The 21,467-nt window shown below is 39.6% G+C and overlaps 1 protein-coding gene and 1 long non-coding RNA gene across 4 annotated transcripts; one reads left to right on the top strand and one right to left on the bottom strand.

Moving 5' to 3' along the window:
* Positions 1-2,917: 2,917 nt before the first annotated feature.
* LOC103103228 (uncharacterized) lies at positions 2,918-11,240 on the bottom strand. The gene is made up of 3 exons (XR_461531.3): positions 11,114-11,240; positions 9,211-9,304; positions 2,918-7,804 (listed from the first exon to the last, which is right to left on the bottom strand). It is a non-coding gene; the product is annotated as an uncharacterized LOC103103228 (long non-coding RNA).
* A 467-nt stretch (positions 11,241-11,707) lies between these two features.
* Positions 11,708-17,574, top strand: LOC100015496 (alpha-1,3-mannosyl-glycoprotein 4-beta-N-acetylglucosaminyltransferase C-like). Of its 3 annotated transcripts, XM_007481168.3 has the most exons (4): positions 11,708-11,847; positions 12,569-12,696; positions 13,895-14,039; positions 16,338-17,574. In XM_007481168.3, exons 2-4 carry the CDS (start codon positions 12,592-12,594, stop codon positions 17,477-17,479), a joined length of 1,392 nt encoding a protein of 463 aa, XP_007481230.1. In that variant the 5' UTR covers positions 11,708-11,847; positions 12,569-12,591; the 3' UTR covers positions 17,480-17,574. The 3 variants fall into 3 exon arrangements, with proteins under 3 accessions (XP_007481230.1, XP_056671718.1, XP_007481231.1); XM_056815740.1 differs by lacking the exon at positions 12,569-12,696 and having other exon boundaries at positions 11,719-11,847; XM_007481169.3 differs by lacking the exons at positions 11,708-11,847; positions 12,569-12,696; positions 13,895-14,039 and adding an exon at positions 14,980-15,111.
* Positions 17,575-21,467: the final 3,893 nt, after the last annotated feature.

Raw genomic sequence — 21,467 nt, 5'->3', positions numbered from 1 at the left:
GCTAGGCACTACGTGTTAGTTAGGGTTAGGAATTTTAGGTTAGGTTAGTTAGGTTATTTAGGAATAATTGTCTACTCTTTACATAAACTTTATAAAATACATATCTGGGTAGAAATATTATTCCAATTCCTACAGTTGGCAAACATCAGTCAGGGACTTTTAGGACCTTAATTTTCTTCTGAGGGAAATTTTGAGTAGGTATAGCTTAAGTAAAATAAATAATCAAACAAAACAAACAAATAAACAAAAACAAACAAACAAACAAAAAACAGCTTCATTTTGCTGGCCTGCCTTCGTGTATGAAAGGAATCTAGTTGGAGAGAGGGAACAGGCTGCTATTTTTCCTGGATAGGATCACATTGGATTGGTGAGAAAAGCTCCTTCCCTGGTGGTGTCCCCCACCCCACCCTTTTTTTTCTTTCAGCTTGAATAGGGGTGAAGGGGGACTTTTTGCCCATACAGAATCCAGTGGGTTTTAGGACCCAACAGGAACTCCTGCTCTTTTCCTTTCCACAGCACACAAGATCCTAGTGTTCCTTCTTTCAACCTAGTGCAGTGCAGGGCAGGGGGAACCCCTTGAACAAATCCTGGGGATCCTTCTAGGCTGTGGATTAGAGTTAGGGGCTCCCTGGGGCAGTAGAGAAAAGAAAGGATGCTTTTTACCCAAAACACAACCAGGTAGGAGAACTACTGGTTTTTTTTACCCCCCCGGATTGTTAAGGATTCCCCACATGGTCCACCCCACCTCATCCCGCCCCATCCCATCCCACCCCACCCCACCCATTTTGGATGAGAGTGGGGTGGTAAAGGATGGTCTGTTTTCCTGGGCTTGCAAAAACCCAGGCTTTTAGACACCATGAGCATAGTTGGCTGCTGGTACTGTGATGCAAAACCCTCCCACTGCACTGGGCACAGACCAGCCCTTGCTGACTGGGGGAATAGTACACAGGGGTGGCCCCCTAGGAATTGGTGTAAGACCTCCCCCATTCCAAACGGGACCGAGTTTTTTTGTTTTTTTTTAAACCGAGGGGTACTAGAACCCAACAGATCTTTCCCAGCCCAGTGTCTGCCTGACTTTCCCCTCGCCACACCCACTGGGCCACTGCTGCAGGGACCTGCTTGGCAACACCCATTAAATTAATCCTGAGGGTCCTTACAGGCTGTGGGCTAGGGTTAGGAGATTTCCCCCCCCCAACTTTTAAAAATCGTGGCCACTGATTAAGCTCTGGGGAAAGGGAAACTGCATTTTTCTCTCTCCCTCCCCCACCCTCAAACTTTCCTGGCAAACTGCCTGACTCCTTTAGCATATTAAAACCCACCCTCAAAGTTTCCTTGCAGAGTGCCTGCCTTCTTTAGCGTATCAAAAGCCAATATTTTTTTTCTTTCCTTTATCTAACTGCTTGCTTAGTTATGTCTACCCACAGGTGCCTTCACTCTACCGCATTTATAGCATCACCTACTGTTGAGAATTAAACTGCAGGAAAATAAAAAGAAATCTTTTGCTACTGATACTAGTGACCTAAAATAATATGATTAAATTGAATACATTTAAATAAAATTATTTTAATAGGAAATGTTTATAATATTGAATTTAAATTAAAACAAAATTTCTAAAATTGAACAAAGACAACATTAAATCAAATTAATTACATGCAATATTAAGGAATAATTTTAGAACACAATAGTATTAATAATACTATCAATAACAATAATTACTAATTTTCAATAACTATTATTAGTCATTATTAATCACTAATGGTTATTATTGATTATTGATGCTTGTTTTATGCTTATTAATTATTAACAACAATAATTATAATAGATGTACAATATTAATTATATATAATATTGTTGATAATTATGATAAATGCATATAATTATTAGTGACAATAATTACAATAAATGTATATTGCATGTTGTTATTAATTATTAATAAATTATTACACTGAATACACATTCATTATTGATACTATTGCTGTGCTACAATTACTGTTTCCTTACATTAGCCTTTTGTTTTTAACCTCCACTTATTGCCTTCCACAATAACATTGAAGAACTTTGTGTCTCTATTTTTTTTATGTTTTAGGAACATTTCATTGTTTAAACTGGCCATTTAGCAATATACTCAAACTAGCTTAAATAAGACATACAGACTAGACAATATTGGAAATACTGCAACACATTAAGGGGAATCAGGACATATTCCTCCTGATTCATCCCTGCATAAATTTCTAAATTTCTGGGCAGATCCTAATTTGCCTAAGGAGAATTGGATGACAAAGAAAGAAGCTAGAAAGCTTTGTAAGGCATGGGTGGACATATCTTTTACTTGGCCAAAGTTCGACTCTTTTGACTTCAAGATCTTAAAAGATTTGAAGTTAGCCATTAAAAACAAAGATTCCAAAGATTATAAATACTGGTACTTGTGGGAATATCATGTTGATAAATCGACCATCCCCTTCAGTGAGGAAACCATTCTTTCCTTGGGACCAAACCATTCTAGCTTAACTCCTTCAGTGAAATCTAGCAAGAAACACACTCTATCATCCCACCTGGCCTGTGAGGAGGTTTCTCCTCATACTGACCCAAACCAGGACTTGAACCCCTCAGCTCCTCTCCCTATCAGACCTTGCTCATCCCCTACTCCTCCCATCCCCTTTCTTCCCAATCTACCTCCCTACCCTCCCTTACCCACATATCTCCCCTATCCCCACCTGTACCATCCCTACTTCAATCCTTTTCCATACTCTCCTTCCCACCCACCTTACTATGACTCCTCTAGACCTCAGCCATCCTACTCCTCTCCACCCAGTACCCGGTGCCATCCCCCTTCCTCTCCACCCAACCCCCAGCCCCTCCCCTGTTCCTCTCCACCCCACCCCAGCCCTTCCCCCACTCCTCTCCACCACACTCCCAATCCTTACGCTCTGCCTCTCCACCTGCTGACCAGCTCCATTCCACCACCCCACTCCTTTCCCCCTGCCAGCCTCACTACAACCCACTCCATTGAACTCCAGAACACAGGCCAAGTAGCAGTTACCACAGATGATATTAGCTGTCCAAATTGACCTACTATAGACCCTGAAGAATTGAAAAGAGTGACAGTTTATGCTTTTGAGGGACATAAGGAAAAGGAGAACACTGATTTAGTGGAAGCATTGAGGAAGGAAATAAATGAATTGACTTCTAAACAGGGTGAGAAGGATAAGGAGAATGCTACTTTAGTAGAGACATTGAGGAAGGAAATAAAATAATTAACTGAAACTGTTGTAAAGGTTAAGCAAGGAGATCATAGCACCCTTACTAGAATCCATGAAACAACCACTAACATGTCATTTTTGTGGAAAAGTTAGTCATGTAATTATGAATTATAAGAAGAGAAATCAGGAAAATAGGAATAGAAGTTTCAGGAATAGTAATATTGGTAGGAGGAATAGTTATTCAGATGCTAGATTTTACTGAAGGAGTTAAGCTAGAATGGTTTGGTCCCAAGGAAAGAATGGTTTCCTCACTGAAGGGCATGGTCGATTTATCAACATGATATTCCCACAAGTACCAGTATTTATAAATATATATATAAAAATCAAAACATACCCAAACACCTGTACTCAGTGCAGGAACTCCCCTCAGTATGGGGGAACCCAGAGGTGTGAACAAAGAAATTGTGCTGACTGGTGGTACTTGGGAGGGGAAGGAACCTCAAAGAGTCTGGAAGTGAATTTTTAAGCCTTTTCAGACCTCATTGCCTTATTAATGTTAACTGTTTCAGTTTGTTTCCCTCCCCGGAATGAAGAAGTCTCTGTAACACAAGTCTTAAATACAAGATGTATGTAATTTACTGTTAACCACTTCATAAGTTATCAAAATTGAAATTTTCTGTTACATTGTCTTTATTTGTACCTCCCTTATAACTATGTTTGTACTGAAGAATGTTCATTGTAAAAGCCCATAAACAGAATTTGATTCCTTTTTTGCCTTTGTTAATTGTCACACAGAGCTGATGGATGGATTCCATCATGTTGGTTTCAACCTGTATACAAGTTTTGGGAATTTAATTATCTAATAATCTCAGTTGATTTTACTGAGTCTTAAAAAGTGGTTTTCAGATATCTGGGAGCATCCCTACCTTTGATCATTTATTTGCTTGCCTCTTGAGTTGTTTGTAAAAAGAGGTAAGGGTCTGGTGGCCCAAAACTGGAAAACGAGGGGATGCCCATCAATTGGGGAATGGCTGAACAAACTGTGGTATATGTTGGTGATGGAGTACTATTGTGCTAAAAGGAATAATAAAGTGGAGAAGTTCCATGGAGACTGGAACAACCTCCAGGAAGTGATGCAGAGCGAGAGGAGCAGAACCAGGAGAACATTGTACACAGAGACTAATACACTGTGGTATAATCGAACGTAATGGACTTCTCCATTAGTGGCGGTGTAATGTCCCTAAACAACTTGCAGGGATCCAGGAGAAAAAAACACCATTCATAAGCAAAGGATAAACTATGGGAGTGGAAACACCGAGAAAAAGCAACTGCCTGAATACAGAGGTTGAGGGGTCATGACAGAGGATAGACTCTAAATGAACACTCTAATGCAAATACTATCAACAAAGCAATCGGTTCAAATCAAGAAAACATCTAAGGCCCAGTGGACTTACGCGTCGGCTATGGGGTTGGGGGGGAGGAAAAGAAAATGATCTATGTCCTTAACGAATAATGCTTGGAAATGATCAAATAAAATATATTTTTTAAAAAAAGAGGTAAGGGTCTATTTGTAGCAGAAGTAGAGTGCAATGGCATTTTTGTATTTTCCCATCTCTGCATTTATTGTAAATGTAATGGATGATGTATCCGAAGTGATTTTTGCTTTTTAGTCCTCAGCTCCATGTGAAAATGGTTGGAACATATTGGAGACAGTTCTGGTGTACTGTTACAGTCTCATACCAAGAGGGAGGGAGGTGCCTAAATGGCTAAGTTACCCTCTGAAGTGTTATAATCTCATCTGGGAGGTGGGAATGATTTTTCCTATGAAACCTTGTAGCTTCTAAATGGATTTATTATATTTTGTAATTATTCATCAACAGTACTGAGGTTTTTTGGGTTTCTCTCCCACTAAATTTTGGAAAGATGGTAATGATAGACTTTGTTAAAAATATCTTTGCCAAGGTTGAAAGATTGGCTAAATCTGTAGAACTTGTGACAAGTATTCATGTGTTTATAGGTTTTTGGATGTCACACAGCAAATCATGTGAATCCTAATGATAGTTGGTTTGTTTGTTATTGTCCTCAAATGGGTTCTTATAATTTTGAGGATTTTGGCATTTTTTAGAATCTGTATTAGTTGTTGTACTACTGTTTTTTAAAAGGTTTTTACCTGGTGAAAAATTATGTGCAATCACACTGCAGATCCTGGCCAAGTTAAGAGTGATATAAATTTCATTTTTGAGTGACCACTTATTGTGTTGTGCCTCTGCTTAGCTAACACATTGTTACATGGAATATTTAACTAGGAAATTATATTTTTTTCCATTTTTTCTCTTTCTGTTTGCAGTAGGATATTTGATTTATTTTTCTTTCTTTTTTCCTAACCTTGGTGATACTTGAAGTACATGAGATCAGTATTAATGTTTTTTTAACTTGAAGGATAAAGTTTACAGTATCTATTAGCCCTAGTAATATGCATATCCAAAAGGCAAAAGACTATGGAAACCTGCTATTTATTGATAAATGTTATGGGACTTTGTTAAAAGATTATGTCTATGTCTAATTCCAGGAGAAGGGAACAAAAGAGCCAATATACAGTGCCAAATAGCACAAGGCCAAAACAGACCAAATCCAATGCAGGGAGGATTGTTGAACTTCTATGCCAATACAAAAGGACTTGAACCTAGTGTGCGAATCAAGGTTGAGGCACTTGACATATGTTAAGAGGCAGGACTTTCTTGAACCACACTCCATGTGCAATACTTTGAGTCAAGTGCCTCAGGTTAGCTATCATCCTGGATCCCCCTATCTCTGACAGTAGTGGTAAAATCAGACCAAAGAATGATTTTTCCCATTTGCTGCTGAAACTTAGTCCTTTCTCTCTTATAGTTTGGCAATTTTCTGTAGTCTTGGCTGCAAATGGGTAAAGTTCTGTGTTGCTGCTATTGTCCTACAGGCTTGTGGAACATAAGCCACTTTAATTGGATTTTACTGTGATTCAAGAACCTGTTACAGGTTTATTATTTTTTACTCAGAATTTCATACATGTAAAATTTTTATTTTTTATCATTTCTGTATTTCTTATTATTTTATATGAAATTTCATTTTTTCACTCTTTTATTTGGGATTTTTTGGGGGTGGTTTTTTTTTGTTTTTGTTTTTCTTTTGACAATTGTTTCATATACCTCATAACTCAGTCATTTATCTCAGTGTGATTCTGGTGTTTGTCAACACCCTCCTCAGGGGGGATTGTGTAAGTATCCTAAAAAATTTAAGGTTTAAAATTTTTTGGAGAAATTTCAGGAAAAGAAACTTGGCAACATCCAAAAAGAAAGCGGATCCTTTTGGAGAAGGTGCTGTAAAGTGCCTGAAGAAGCCACACACTGCATCAAAAGATCCAGAATGAACTTTGGGATATAATGAACTGAATTGAAGGGGATTGAACATACTTCTTCTGAATGTAAACTCTTGTGACAAAGGGGACAGCCCCCTAATTGGCATTTTGTCAATGCATCTATCAATCAGTCTTTGTATTTTATTCTCATCTCTAACTATTGTAACTCCCTCTTAGAAAAATGTAATATTGTATGTATTTTTAGCTAGAAGGTATTTAGTTATATGATAGTTATATTTAAATGATCCATTGGGGAGATGAGTCTCCCAAAGGATCACAGGGAGGATTGTGTCAAGGAAGATCCTCCCCTCCCCCCCCAATAACTTTATCTGTCTATCAAACATTCCTAACATACCACAGTTGTGCCAGGTTTTGTGTCAGTCAGCATGCTGTGGGTCAATAAAGGTCAAGGTTTGGGGAGAATTGGGGGAGAATCAAGAGAGAATCAGGGGAGAACCAAGAAGAGAATTAGGAAGGAAGAAGTCAGAATGCAGAACAGGCAGGTGGAGTGAAGGAAGAAAGAGACTGGCAGGCTAGGCACCACACGGTCAAGTTACTTAGGAATGATTGTCTACCCTTTCCAATATACTTTATAAAATAGATATCTGGGTAGAGATATTATTTCAATTCTTACATTACTTATAGGAAACTGAGTTGGTACTATATTTGGCAACCAGTCATACTGACTTCCCTCTCCAAACATACCCATCCACATGGTTACTGGCAATATAGATATGGCAACAGATAACCAAGGGTATCCATAAAATACATGAACACAAACTCAAGATGATGTCTCTTTTGTTATGGTCTTCATTGGGGTCTCCAGGGATATGATACACAAACCCAGAATCTCCAGGGCAATGACACACAAGGCTGTCCCAGGCTCAACTCCCAGCTCACCCAAAGTACCCAGGCATTTTCAATGTACTATATTCCTTTACCTAGTGGTCCAAGACACAATGGCTGCAACAATGCGAGTGGAAAGAACAGCAATTGAAACTGAATAATGCAAAAACATGAGGCAGCATGTCATAGCAAATAGGGTACCAGACATGGAATCAAGGAGCCCTGGATTCAAGTCCTACCATGTGACCCTGAGCAAGTCACTTAACCTTTCTGTGCACCAGAACGTTGTACTCAATGACCTCTGAGGACCAATTCAGCTGTAAATCCAAGATGCATACATGGCAGTTCTTCCATCTGATAGTACCTAAAACATGAAGAAAAAAACAAACCATATGTCCTCATTGTCTTCTTCTGCTTCTCTTCCTCCTTCTTCTCCCTGTTCTTCTACCTTATCTTTTATCTTAGTAACAACTCTAAATCAGAAGGGCAACACCAGGGTTAAGTGACTTTTCTGGGGTCATACAGCTAGTAAGTATCTGAGGCCAGATTTTAACTTATTATCTTCTCTTCTCTAGGACAAGGGTCACATATATCCTTACTTTTTTCTCAGTGGTATTCAAGCCTCTCACTACATCATCATCCTGTAAAATCCCTAGCTGCCTTATGGTTCTTCAATATTCAGTTTTGATTGTTTTCTTGTTTTTTCTGCTCACATTATTGAAGTTATTGTGTATATTCATAGGATCATAAATTTAGAGGTTCAGATCTAAAAAAATACTGCAATTATTTTAAAATAAATCAGACTCCCAACAAAAAGAGAGAGAGAGATGGATGGAGAGAGAGAGAGAGAGAGAGAGAGAGAGAGAGAGAGAGAGAGAGAGAGAGAGAGAAAGAGAGAGAGAGAGAGAGAGAGAGAGAGAGAGAGAGAGAGAGAGAGAGAGAGAGAGAGAGAGAGAGATGGATGGACAGATAAATAGATGATTAGTGTAATACTGTTTTCAATCCTGGAGCATTTTATATAGTTCTTCTAATTGGCAGAGAGAATGATGACAATGTTACATGTACATGAGAATGGAATAGTGTTGGTATGAGATTTTGGAAGAGGAGAGACATTCTTCCATCTGTGAGAGACACGTGGGTTTCCAGACTCTCTAGTAACATCCATCCATACCTTCCCACAAGTTGCATTTAGGTGTGTGTGTTCATGTGGACATAGGGAAGATGATCAACATACACACACACACACACACACACACACACACACACACACACACATTTTCAAGCCTCTCACTATATCACTATCCTGTAAAATCCCTGAGAGGAGATTTTTTTTGGTGGCCATGCTTCCCAGTTTTATAGGAAGCTCAATCAGAAAATTTTCACAGGAATATGGGGGGAAATTGAAGCTCAGGTCTTCCTGACTCCAAATCCAGTACTGTGTTCAACCTAATAAAATCTATGAATTCTGAACAAGAACCCCTTTTACAACATCCTCACAAGTGGTTATCCAATTTTTGCTTGAACATCTTTTGGAGAGGGGGAACTCAATACCTTTTGAGGCAGCACATGCTACTTTGGGATTGCTGTTAGGATGCTCTTATAGGAATCTAAATGTGCCTCTGCAACTTCTACCCCTTATGGCCCCGATCTGTAAAACTAAGGAGAAGATTCTTTTCTGATGACAACCTTTAATACATTTGAACACAACTACTATATTCTTCCTGTTTTATGAAACTGGCTGCCTAAGGCTAGAGCTTTCAAATATTTTACCTGCCGGATACCATCTGAAGAAATGAGCAGTTAGACAAAGTGTTTTGATTGAAGGGATCTTATGGAGAAATAGCTCTTAAATTTTTTTCAGGCCCTTTGGGAAGAACCAAAGATAATAAGAATCATTTACAGTGCCTCCTCTTTCACCAATGCAAAGAAAGGGGAAGGAGGAGCATCTAGGGTACACTCTGGGCAGAATGCTAGATCCAGGTTTAAATATTGTCCCAGACTTAATAGTTGTGTGACTCTAGGCAAGGAACTTAACCTCTCCCAATCCCAGTTTCCTCATCTGTAAAATGTCTAAGGTCTCTTCTAGCTTTAAATTTATATCCTTTTGACCAGCATAATTATCAGCTTACAGACACTCCTCAAAATGGGGGTGGCAAATGGTGTAGATTATATTTAGAACAGAAAACTATAATCTCTTAGAAGGGGGTAGAGTGATGAAAACAGAGCCATAACTGAGTATCAAATTCATATCCCTTTAGCACAGTTTTCTAAGCTTTTTCTCCCCATATTGCCTCTGGCAGGTAGGAGTTCTCTAGTCAGATTTCCTCAACTTTATCCAGAGCCCAGAAACTGTAGGAGGCAACTGGATCACAGTTTATCAAATGTGATTAGAGCAGCAAAAGCACCTTAACCAAACCTGACACTTTCAAATTGTATCTGGCAAATTCCCAATAATAAAGTTGCTCAAAATTAACAGCTTCCTTCTCCTTCTTCCATAACGATAATAGATAAAAAGTGAAGTGAGAACAGGGAGATCATTGTGCACAGTAACAGCAATGTTGTAATGGTGATCAATGGTAAAAAAAACTTAGCTACTCTGAATGACAGAATGGTCCAAGGCAATTCCAAAGGACTCCAGAGAGAGAACTGATAGACTTTAAGTGAAAACTGACATAATTTTATCATTTTATCATTGTTGCTTTTTTTGGAAATAGTTATGATTTCACATGAATAATTGATTCAATATTATTTGCCTTCTAAGTGTAGGAAGGAGAAGTAGTGGGAGGAAAAGAGATAATTTAGAGCTTCAAACTTAAAAAGAAATGATAAATTGAAATGTTAAAAAACATTTAAAGCAATAATAGCTAACACTTATAGAATACATTAAGATTTGGAAAGTGCTTATATAGCTATTATTTCAATGGATCTGCACAGCCCAGTTAGGCAGGTGTTATTATTATCCCCACTTTATAGATGAAGAAAGTGGGATAGTGTAAAAAAGGTGGAAAGGAACAGGTAGGTGATATTGTGGGTAGAGTGCTAGACTATGATTCAAATGCTGATCCTGATTAAATGATTTGCCCAAAGTCACACCTCTAATTACCATCTGAAGCAGGATATTAACTATCCACTACAGCAGTGGTTCTCAACCTTTCTAATGCCGTGACCCCGCAATACAGTTCTTCATGTTGTGGTGACCCCAAACCAAAAAATTATTTTGGTGGCTACTTCAAAACTGTAATTTTGCTACAGTTATGATTCAGAATGTAAATACCTGATATGCATTATGTATTCTTATTGCTACAAATCAAACATAATTCTCTGGGTAGGCCCAGAGAATCAAATACAGTATATCCATAAGACCTGAATTTTTTCTAGTTCTGGCTCTGCCATTGTTATATAACATCAGGAAAGTCACTTCATCTCTCTAGAATTGAGTTTCCATCATTTAAGGTCAGATTAGGGATTTGGACTAACTGAACTTTAAAATCTGCCCCATCTCTGAGATTCTATGAATTTTTTTTCTGTTTTTCTAAAAGCAACAACACCTCCAGGCCTTATTCCTATACTGTCCTTCAAACCTGTGCCATATATACATCTGAGCAGGTGCCCTGGGGAGGGGGATAATGAGTATGCCCATCAGGAGAAACAATGGTTGTCAGGGGACTGTTACCTAGGAGGATCCAGCTTTGGCCAAACTCAGAAGAGGCAACTGATCCCATCCAGCTCAGACCAGTCACAAACCCAGCCTCAGGGGGTTCAAATTTATTCTACTAACACTGGAGAAAGCTCTGAATCCTGAAGAAGCACCTGAGCCTTGTTTTCTGGATATTCTGGAAGCAAGAAACAGGAAAAAAATAATAACTTAAATGGACCTGGAACGGCAACCGTGGTGAGGGGTTTGAATTGGTTAGATTTTTTTTTTTGCTTATTTCTTTCCAATCCCTTTGCTCACTGCCTCTTCCACAGCCCTGGAGATTCCAGGAAGAGGGAATATCCATGGGGAGCTCAGCTAAAAGATTCAAGTTTTCAACTAAAAGAAAGAAATGTAAAAAAGATTTGAAAAGAGATTTGAAAGAGAACAGTGGGGCAGGGATCTAAGGACAGAGAATATAAGCACAAGTTCTAAGGGAAGAAGGGGGCCATTTAGGAAGCAATGGGCATCACAGGCCAAGTGTTCCTTATTCTCCTCCCCTTCCAACTTCTACACCCATCTTCATACCTTATCTACTTCTTTTAGGTGGCTTGTTTAGAGGAAAGCAGGCTTTCTTCAATTGACAAACCACCTGGGACATGCAAAAGGCAGAAGGACAAAGTCATTCTTAGCAATCTCCATTCATTCTTATAGAAGGACTGTATTCAGGTTGGCAAAGGGCTAAAGACTCTGGGGAAGAAAAAATACAAATGGTGAGCAAACAATTATTCAATAAACATTTATTTAGCACTTACTATGTGCCAGGCACTGATCTAAATGTTGGGGATACATAGACTGTCAGGGAGCTTACAATCTAATGGGGAGGTATGATACACAAACAACAAATGATCTAAACACGGGATAAATGGGAAATAATCACTAGAAGGAAGATAGTAGAATTAAAGGGGTAAAGGCAGCTAGGTGACTCAATGGATAGAGAGCCAGAGATGGGAGTTCAAATTTGATTTGGTTCAAATTTGGGTTCAAATTTGATCTGACATTTCCTACCTGTGTGACCCTAGTTGTCTTGCCCTTATCACTCTTCTACCTTGGAATCAATATTTAGTATTGATTCTAAGACAGAAAGTAAAGGTTTGGGGGGTGGATTAAGGGGAGGAAAGAGGAAGGTTTCCTGTAACTAGAACAAAGAGAGGAAGAATGTGTCCAAGGGAGATTTGGACACTTCTAAGCCTGGGTAGAAATAAAAGTCTTTGGATTTTAAATTCTGATTCTTGAACCTTCCTCATAAAACCACAGAATAATAAAAGCCAAAATGATTATGCATTATCTAATCCATCCCTCTTGTGTTACTAATGAGAAAATCAATGACTTGCCCAAGGTATATAACTAGTTAGATTTGAAGCCATTACTAGAACTCAGTTGTACCGAATTCTGCCTTGTTATATCATGAAGCTTCTTCACTCTTCCCTATAGAACTGTACCTCAACCTAAGCATCATGCAGCTTTCTATTCAACTCTATGTCTTTGTGCTAACTGGCTCAGTGCTTCTCAGTATCTTCAGCAGTTTGGGAACCACTAGCAACATTAAAGACCAAGCCCTAGTAAGTAACAACCAAGTAGCAATAACCTCTGAGATGAAATCAACCAATCAAAAGTCACTCTAATAAAGCAACTAGTATGTGCTGATCACTATGTTACAAAGACAAAAATTAAGTGTTAGAGCATGGGATATATGTATCCATGTCATGAAGGACAGAAGAACTGATGAGAGCTTGGAGTAATGAGGAAAGGTTTAATAGAGAAGAATGAGGAATGTGAGCCTTGAGAAATGAATAGAATCTGAATAGGCAGAGCAGAGACAAGAAAATAACGTATCTTAAGCATAGAGGACACATAGATATAAAGCTGTTACTAGTATAGTAATCTTGGTGCCCAGGGCAAGTAGTGAGAAAAAAGCAGCATGAATTGTGCCTGGAACAAACAAAAAAGAATTCACTTTGTAATTTATATCAAAATGATAGAAGTAATTAAGACAAAATCATCTCAGTGGAAGGAATTTGTTACCCCAATGTTACCCCAATCTACACAACTGAAATGCATGGGTAAAATTTGAGAAATCTTCGTTTTTGCACTCTGGGACAAATCCTTACTTTTCCTGTTCCAAGGTTAGCTCTGTGAATCTGTCTTAAAGATGAAACTAGTATGAGTTACAGCATCACCATCATATTCAAGAAATACTTGGCAACGATTGTGTGTTAGACAATTTAAGAAATACTAGGGTAAATGGCAGCTAGGTGGCACAGTGGATAAGGCACCAGACCTGGCATAGGGAGGACCTAGGTTCAAATCTGGCCTCAGACATGTCCTAGCTGTGTGACTCTGGGCAAATAATTTAACCCTGTTTGCCTAGCCCTTGAATTTCTATCTTAGAGTTGTTACTAGGACAGAAAATAAGGATTTAAAAAGGAAGAAAGGAATAAATATTGGGTAATTACTTTATATTAGTTGAGTGGACCCAGGAGATAGGGATATTTTGAAAGTCTAAGCAGAGTAGTTTATACTAGATTCATTAGATTGTAAACTCTATGAGGTCAGGGACTATGTCTTAAAATGTCTTCTGTATCCTTCATGGTGCCTTGCACAATTCTAAATAAATAACAGGTACATAAAATATCCTAGTTGATTGCTTAGTCTCCATGTGGAATGGAGTGGAGTCTTTCTGGAGGAGACCCCTTCCTTCCTCTTTCAGCTGGAACTTGGGAGGTATTCCTGAAAAGCTGATGTTTATCCTATTCCCAGGAGGAAAACTTGACTTGGCCGATAGCCCAGGCGTATGTCACATCAGGGAACCTCTTGAGGACTTTTAAGGAATGGAAGAACAGCTCAGACCTATTCCATAATGTCTCCTACCAACGCGTGGCTGGAACTCTGTCCCAAAAGAAGAGTGAGTTCCTGGGAAGGGAGCTTCTAGAAAAGCTGAGCTCTTAGGAGGGGAGAGAATATGATAGTTGAGTGGGAAGGTGATTAAGAAAGAAAAAGGAGGAGGAATATGAAGCAGAGAGGAGAAAAAGAGGGGAATGAAGGGAAAGGTACCTAGAACTGTGAGTAGACAATTGTAATCCTATAGCCATTATGTCCCAGCTTCTGTCCTGACTAAAACTTCATCCCTCCTTGAAAAAATCCATTAATCATATCCTTGACAGCTGGAGAAATAGAAGGGGGAAAGGGAGGGAATGATGGATTAGCAGGGGAAAAAGAAGAAGGAAGGAAGGAAGGAAGGAAGGAAGGAAGGAAGGAAGGAAGGAAGGAAGGAAGATTGGAAGGAAGGGAGGAAGGAAGGAAGGAAGGAAGGAAGGAAGGAAGGAAGGAAGGAAGGAAGGAAGGAAGGAAGGAAGGAAGGAAGGAAGGAAGGAAGGAAGGAAGGAATGGAGGGAGTGAAGGAGGGAGGGAGGGAGGGAGGGAGGGAAGGAGGGAGGGAGGGAAGGAGGAAGGAACGAAGGGAGAGAGAGAGGGAGGGAGGGAGGAAGGAAGGGAGGGAGGAAGGAAGGAAGGGAGGGAGGAAGGAAGGAAGGGAGGGAAGAAGGAAGGAAGGAAGGAAAGAAGGAAGGAAGGGAGGAAGGAAGGAGGGGAGGGAGGGAGGGAGAAAGGAAAGAAAGAAGGAAGGAAGGAAGGGAGGAAGGAAGGAGAGGAGAGAAGGAGAAAGGAAAGAAAGAAGGAAGGAAGGAAGGGAGGAAGGAAGGAGAGGAGAGAAGGAGAAAGGAAAGAAAGAAGGAAGGAAGGAAGGAAGGAAGGAAGGAAGGAAGGAAAGAAGGAAGGGAGGGAGGAAGGTGAGTAAAAGGAGAATGAATGGGCTTCTTGGGAATGCTTTACATTGTGTTCTCTAGGCTCCCAGAACCTTTGAGCCAACATGGGACTCAGAAGATCATATACCCCAAGGGTTATCAGTCTATGGCCCTGGGATGATACTGAATATTCAAACCAGGGCAGCCTCTAGAACAAATGGTGAAGGATGCCAGGTTTGTATAGTGACAGAATCATGGATTTATGACCAGAAAAGACTTTAGAGGAGGTCACTTAATCTGATATCCCTTTGCTTTAGAGATTAGGAAACTGATTCCTATAGAGAAGAAGGGCTTGCCCAAAGGTCCCTCAAATAATTAGTGGAAGAGCTGAAATTAATTCAGGTTCTCTCACACCAAATCCAGTGCTTGTTTCACGCATTCTCTTTCTCTAATTCTCCCTGACTGATTACTCTAAAGCCATTCCAAAGAGGATGAGGGGCTCACAGAAAAGGGACTAAAGCTAGACTAAAAGACAGGTCACATTTACATTAGAGAAAGGAAAATATTCCAAGCAGGCTAATCTCCCTGAATGAAGGTGAAAAGATAGTTTATATACATGGGACAACTTGGCTAGAGCAGAGGGTTCAAGAAGGGGAGAAGGAAGACATAAGTCTAGAAAAACAGATTTGAGTCTAGAATCATGAGAGCCCTTGCATGTCAGGCTAAGGAGTTTAGACTAACTTTTAGGCATCAAAAAGCCATTAATGTTTTATAGCTGGTGAATGATATGATCAGAACCATTCATTAGAAGGGCAATTTGAGAGTACTAAGAAAGAAAGAATAGAAATACTAAAGGAATTGGCAGAGGAAATTCTGGGGGGAGATCAGCTATGAGATTATGGGCTGAAATTTGTAGGAAAGACTTTTTGAAAAGGAGGCAGGAGAGAGCTTGGTTTAGTGAAAAGAATATTGGGCTATGAGCCAAGAGTTCTAGGTTACCATATGTGCCACTTATTGGCAATGGGACCATGGGCAAATAATTCTCTTTTTCATATCTCATTTTCTAAATCCATAAAATGAAAGATTTGGACAAGATGAACACTAAAGCTCCTTTTATCTGCATATCTCTGACCTTTGGTTGTAAATGGAAAGATGACCTTGAGTAAGTCATTTATTCTTTTCTTTTCATCTAGAGTTGGAGTAGGTGATGTCTACATTTATATCCAGCCTTAAAGTCCTGTGATTCTCTAAAATAAAACTTTCATTTAACCTCTGAATAGTTACCAAAACCTGATCTAGACAATCTAATCTATCAACAAGAATAGGAAGTTACAATAAAAAAGGAAAGACAGGGAATAGGAACAGTAAGAAAGGGCTAAGGGAGTATCCCAACACCAACTCATACAAATTGTCCTCTCCACTCCCTTATGCTCTAACTATCTCCAAAAATTCCTCCCCAGAGCTCCTGACTATAGGACTGTCCTCAATACAGGGAAGATACCTCCTGAGTACTTTGCAGTCTGTGTTCAATGCTTCCTCCAAGGTCGAATTGAGGTACTTCACAGTACTGCTCCACCTCTCCAGTCCTGACTCAGACTCTCTCAAACAGATGATCCTCAACATTAACAAACTCTTTGCCCTGCAAATCCAGGCAGGGCAGCTCCTGGTAATCCACACCCCACTTGTTCCCTATCACACCTTGAGGACCCTGAGAACCAACATTAGTGAGTCCCTCGTCAGCCCTGTCCTATTTAAACAGATTGTAGACTATGCCTTCCTCATGAACTTTGCTACCAACCTCTCCAATTACTTTCTGTTGATGGAGGACAATATCCACTGTTCTTCCAACTTCATCACCAACATAAAAAGGGCACTGATGATCTGGGAGGGTAGGCCCTGGGTGATAATGGAATTCTCTAAGCTGGGCTTCACAGGCAAGCTCTGCCACTCCAGTGACCTTCCTCATCTGGCCTCTTTCTTTCTCTACTATCAGAGTATGTCCCCTGAGAAGCTCTTCCCTAGCTTCTACAAGATGCTAGCCCAGAAAAATGCCATCCAATTTAGTCCATCACTCTTCCATCCCATAGACTTCCCTGTCCAAGAAGGCAACTTCTCTACTAAGAAGCACTTTCATGAAATCATCTTAAAACCAAAGGATGAGTTCCTAGAGATGGACTTTGGGAAGCCTGACAACCCACCTGCATTCATCTATACTGACATGCAGATTTTTAAAGACTATCTTCCTGAGAAAGCCTATAGCCTGGAAGAGGATTTCTTCTGGGCCCTGGACCCAATGGAAGGCAACCACTTGACTGTGATTTTGAAGGAGCCAACTAAGATAAGACGAGTGCAAATTGTGACAGGTTCAGAAGATGATCTAGTGTTCTTACTTAAGGGAAAAGTAGAACTGGGATATAAGCCCAATGACAATGCCAACAACTGTGAACGTTACATCCTACTTGGAACACTACAGAATGGGAAATTCGATCATAAAATGCTGTCCGAAGAGATGGAGAACAAGGCAAGCTGCCTGAGACTAGTGGTGACAACCACTCAGGACGACTGGATTGTGATCAAGCATATAAAGATCTGGGTAGCCTGAAGATCAGTGTGAAGGAACAATGAAGAGGTAACGAGGGCTCACTCTGGGGATGGAAATGATGGAGGTGACAGAAAATTAAAATATTTGAAAACCAAGCTCTGGGGCATTTATTTGAGAGGGTCTTATTGGTACCTGAATAATAATACTATAATAACAGTTAACATTTATACTATACTTTAAGGTTTGCAAAGCACTTTATAACTTTCATTTGAATGGGCAATATGAGCTGACCAAGGACAGAGACTCTTTTCCATCCTTGAAGGGAACCATAAGGCAGTAAGGAGGGCCCTCTCCTCACTTTTTTCTTGTTTTGTTTTTTTCTTAAACCCTTACCTTCTATCCTGGACCCAATACTAAGAACTGGTATCAAGGCATATGAGTGATAATGGCTAGGCAAATGGGAGTTAAGTGACTTGCCCAGAGTCACACAGTTAGGAAGTATCTGAGGCCAAACAAACCCACCTCCCATTTCTAGGCCTGTCTCCTCAATTTCTTGAGCCACCTAGCTGCCCTTTTTTTCTTCAAGTCTATCTACTCTCATAAATTGCCTTCCTCAGCTCAGCATGAACAAATGGCCCTAAAAACTCCAGGATGTTTCTCTGTCTATCCCTAAAGCCAAATGAATTTATGGATAGAATTATTGCCTTCTACCCATATTGTCAAGAATGTGTTTGCTAATGAGAACTCTCAGGGGATCTAGGTACCTTGGAAGTTGATGTTTGTCAAGTTTATACAATAGAATGATTTTTTTACCTTAAATTTTTTTTAAATGACAAGGAAGTAATTTCATAAGATGTGCCCTTCCAGGGTCTCTTTAGGGTAGAAGCAAAAATCCAGCAATCTAAGCACATGGCATTTAGTAGCTAGTAGGGGGCAACCCTGGGGCAACTAGGTGGCACAGTGGACATTGCTTCCAGGAAAAGGTTCAAACTCCTTGGTTTGACATTTAAAGTCCTTCATACTGATTTAAGTTTTATAGACCTTTCACTCTTTCATGAATTATACATTCCAGCCAACTTGCTTTTCCTCATACCCAACATTCCATGTCTTAGTTCTGTCCTTTGTACTGTTGTCCCCCATGTCTGCAATGTACTCCCTTTTCACCTCTACCTTTTTTTCTATATTATAAAGACATTTTATTTTACCAATTACATGTAATAACAAGTTTTCATGTAAATTTTCTGAAGATATATGATCCAAATTGTCTCTCTTCCTTCCCTCTTCCCTCCCAGAGCTGGCAAACAATTCAATCTGGGTCATGCATGTATTATCATGCAAAGCATATCTCCATAATCCATAATTAAATAACTTAATCATATAAATACCAAAGAGAAAAAGAATTTAAAACCAAAACTCCAAAATAAAACCCAAATAAATAAAGTGAAAAATCATATGCTTTGATCTGTATAATGACTCTAACAGTTCTTTCTCTAGAGATGGATAAGCAAAAGTTCCTCAGAATTGTCCTGGATCATTGCATTGCTGAGAGTAGCAAGTCTATCACAGTTGGTCATTCCACAGTATTGCTGTTGCTGTGTATAATGTTGGTCCATGAAGGTCTTTCCAACTCTTTCTGAAATCATCCTGTACCTCATTTCTTATAGCACAATAGTATTCCGTCACCATCATATACCACAATTTGTTCAGCCCAATGGATGGGCATCCCCTCAGTTTCCAATTCTTTGCCGCCACAAAAAGAGCTACTATAAATATTTTTGTATAAGTAGGTCCTTTACCCTTTTTTCACCTCTGCCGCTTAAGAGTTCCTAGTTTCCCTTCAGAATTCAACTCAGGTACCATTTCCTCACTGGAAAATACTCCTTCAAGTCTCATATTCCTTCTCACTCCTCACCCCAGCCACTAGTGCCACTCATTCCATTACATGACATTATCACTATTTTGTATATACTCAAAAGGTACCCAAGCAATGACTGGATAACCATTTGTCAGGAATGTTAAAGTGCATTCCATTTGGGTATGGATTGTATTCTGGCTACTAAAGTCCCTTCTAATTCTAAAGTTCTATAATTCTATGAATCAGATAATACTACTGTTGTTTGGGGGCAGAGGAGGGAGAGAGCATTCAGAATTTATTGATCTGAAGAAAACTGATTAATGGATCAATATTGTCAGGTTCTGTGAATTTTGACACACTGATATACTAGAGAAAAGAGATGCTGTCAAAGCCACAGCTATCATTCGAATCCTATGACAAATACTTTAGTATCCTTTGAGCCTGAAAGCATAGAGGACAACTTGCAACACAGTCCAAAACATAGGAATTTACCAGGCAGGCATATAAGAACTCTAAAACAGCAGAACCCCCTCCCAATATATTTCTCTGTCAAACAGAAATTTCTCCTAGTCTTTATCTCTCTCCACCTTTTCCAGTGGGCTATACAACTGTATCATAATAGGGCAACCTGGGATGTTCAGGGAGGACTAGCACCTCTGGTGTGAGGGCTTGACAAATCCTTTTCAGGGCTGCTCATTCACCTTTGTTGTCCACCTTCACCAAACTGTCACCTATGGCTCTTAAAAGCTGTAGCATGCACAGTAGTCTCAGGAGCTAGGATAAACCAGGTTGAGGGTAATTTAAAGGTCATCGGTAAGTTAGGAGGATGTTTACTCTAAGCATGTGAGGACTCCCTCCAACAGGATGGGTAGATGAGAACAATTTGTTCCAATAGCCATGAAAGTAGCTGAACCAGGTGATATTGCAGCTTGAACAGATAGAGATAGTCACAGTCATCCACTGTATCCCAAGCCACCACCAGTCATCTTGACTTTGTCTTGCCACTGGACCTGGATGACTCTTAAAGAGAGATCGGGACTGATGACTTTGTGCAACTCTGCTTCATTTAAATACAACTTATTTGGGCAAGTGAAAACATTATCTGGCGATATCATCAGTCCTCTTCTAAAACTAAGGACAAACAACAGTGGGCTAACTTATAACAAATATCAGTCCAGATGTTCTTTTTCATACTTTTATCTATGGTCTATAGGCAAAATCTCCAGTGTAAAATGCCAGTTCATGGGTCTCTTCTATTCAATATCTTTATTTAATTAAATATCTATTAAGCATCCCCTATGTTACAAGGCATTGAGTTAGATGCTGTAGTTACAGAGATTTTTTTAATTACACAATTCCTATTCTCATGTAGATTACAATCTACTAGGGAGAATATGGAATATAAATGGTCAAGTATAATAATGACATAGAATATGAGGGGAGGACAATGATCTGAATCTCTTAAAACAATAGATTACACGGAATGTCCTGAGAAGCAGGAATGGCATGGACATTGTGCCCCCCAAAACTATAGAAGTGTTTCAAGCAAACTATAAACAGGGAAAATCCCTTGCTCCCTTATATTCTTATGACCCCTAACCCAAAACATCTGGTAACTCCTATAAGACCCTGAGAGAATTATCCTCCTTGGATCATCCTTTAAATTTGAGATGGACAGAGAGATACATCTCCTTGATATCATCAACTTATATCTCAGACATCCATCTATCCTCTAAATTATGAGGGTCACCCCCTATGTCTTCAGGCAAACCTGTCCCCTGCCCATGCCTCAGTGCATACCACTCTAGAGTCATGTCTTCACTGTTGTAGAGAATATAAAGACCCCAGAACTGATGTCATCTGGGAATAGCTTTCCATCTATGCTATTCCACCTAGGAGACAGTCTTCCATCTATGCTGCCCTCCTGGCCAGATTCAACATTACCTTATAAATTAATAAATTTCTCTTTTTATTTTTAAGCTGTTTCAGTCTTCCATCCTTGCAAAAGGTACCCTTTCCAAATCCTGGGAGTTCACCTCAAGGCCCCCACAACAGGAATACTTTGAACAGCATAACTTGGCATAGCTGCATTGTTCCAAGGCAAAAGAGTTGGGGTTAAGTGGTTTATCCAGCATCACACAACTAGGAGGTATCTGAGGTCACATTTGAACCAAGGACACTCTCATCAAGAGG

This window comes from Monodelphis domestica, chromosome 2, assembly GCF_027887165.1.
Source record: "Monodelphis domestica isolate mMonDom1 chromosome 2, mMonDom1.pri, whole genome shotgun sequence".
Taxonomy (NCBI): Eukaryota; Metazoa; Chordata; class Mammalia; order Didelphimorphia; family Didelphidae; genus Monodelphis; species Monodelphis domestica.
This window is presented reverse-complemented; position numbering and strand designations above follow the sequence as displayed.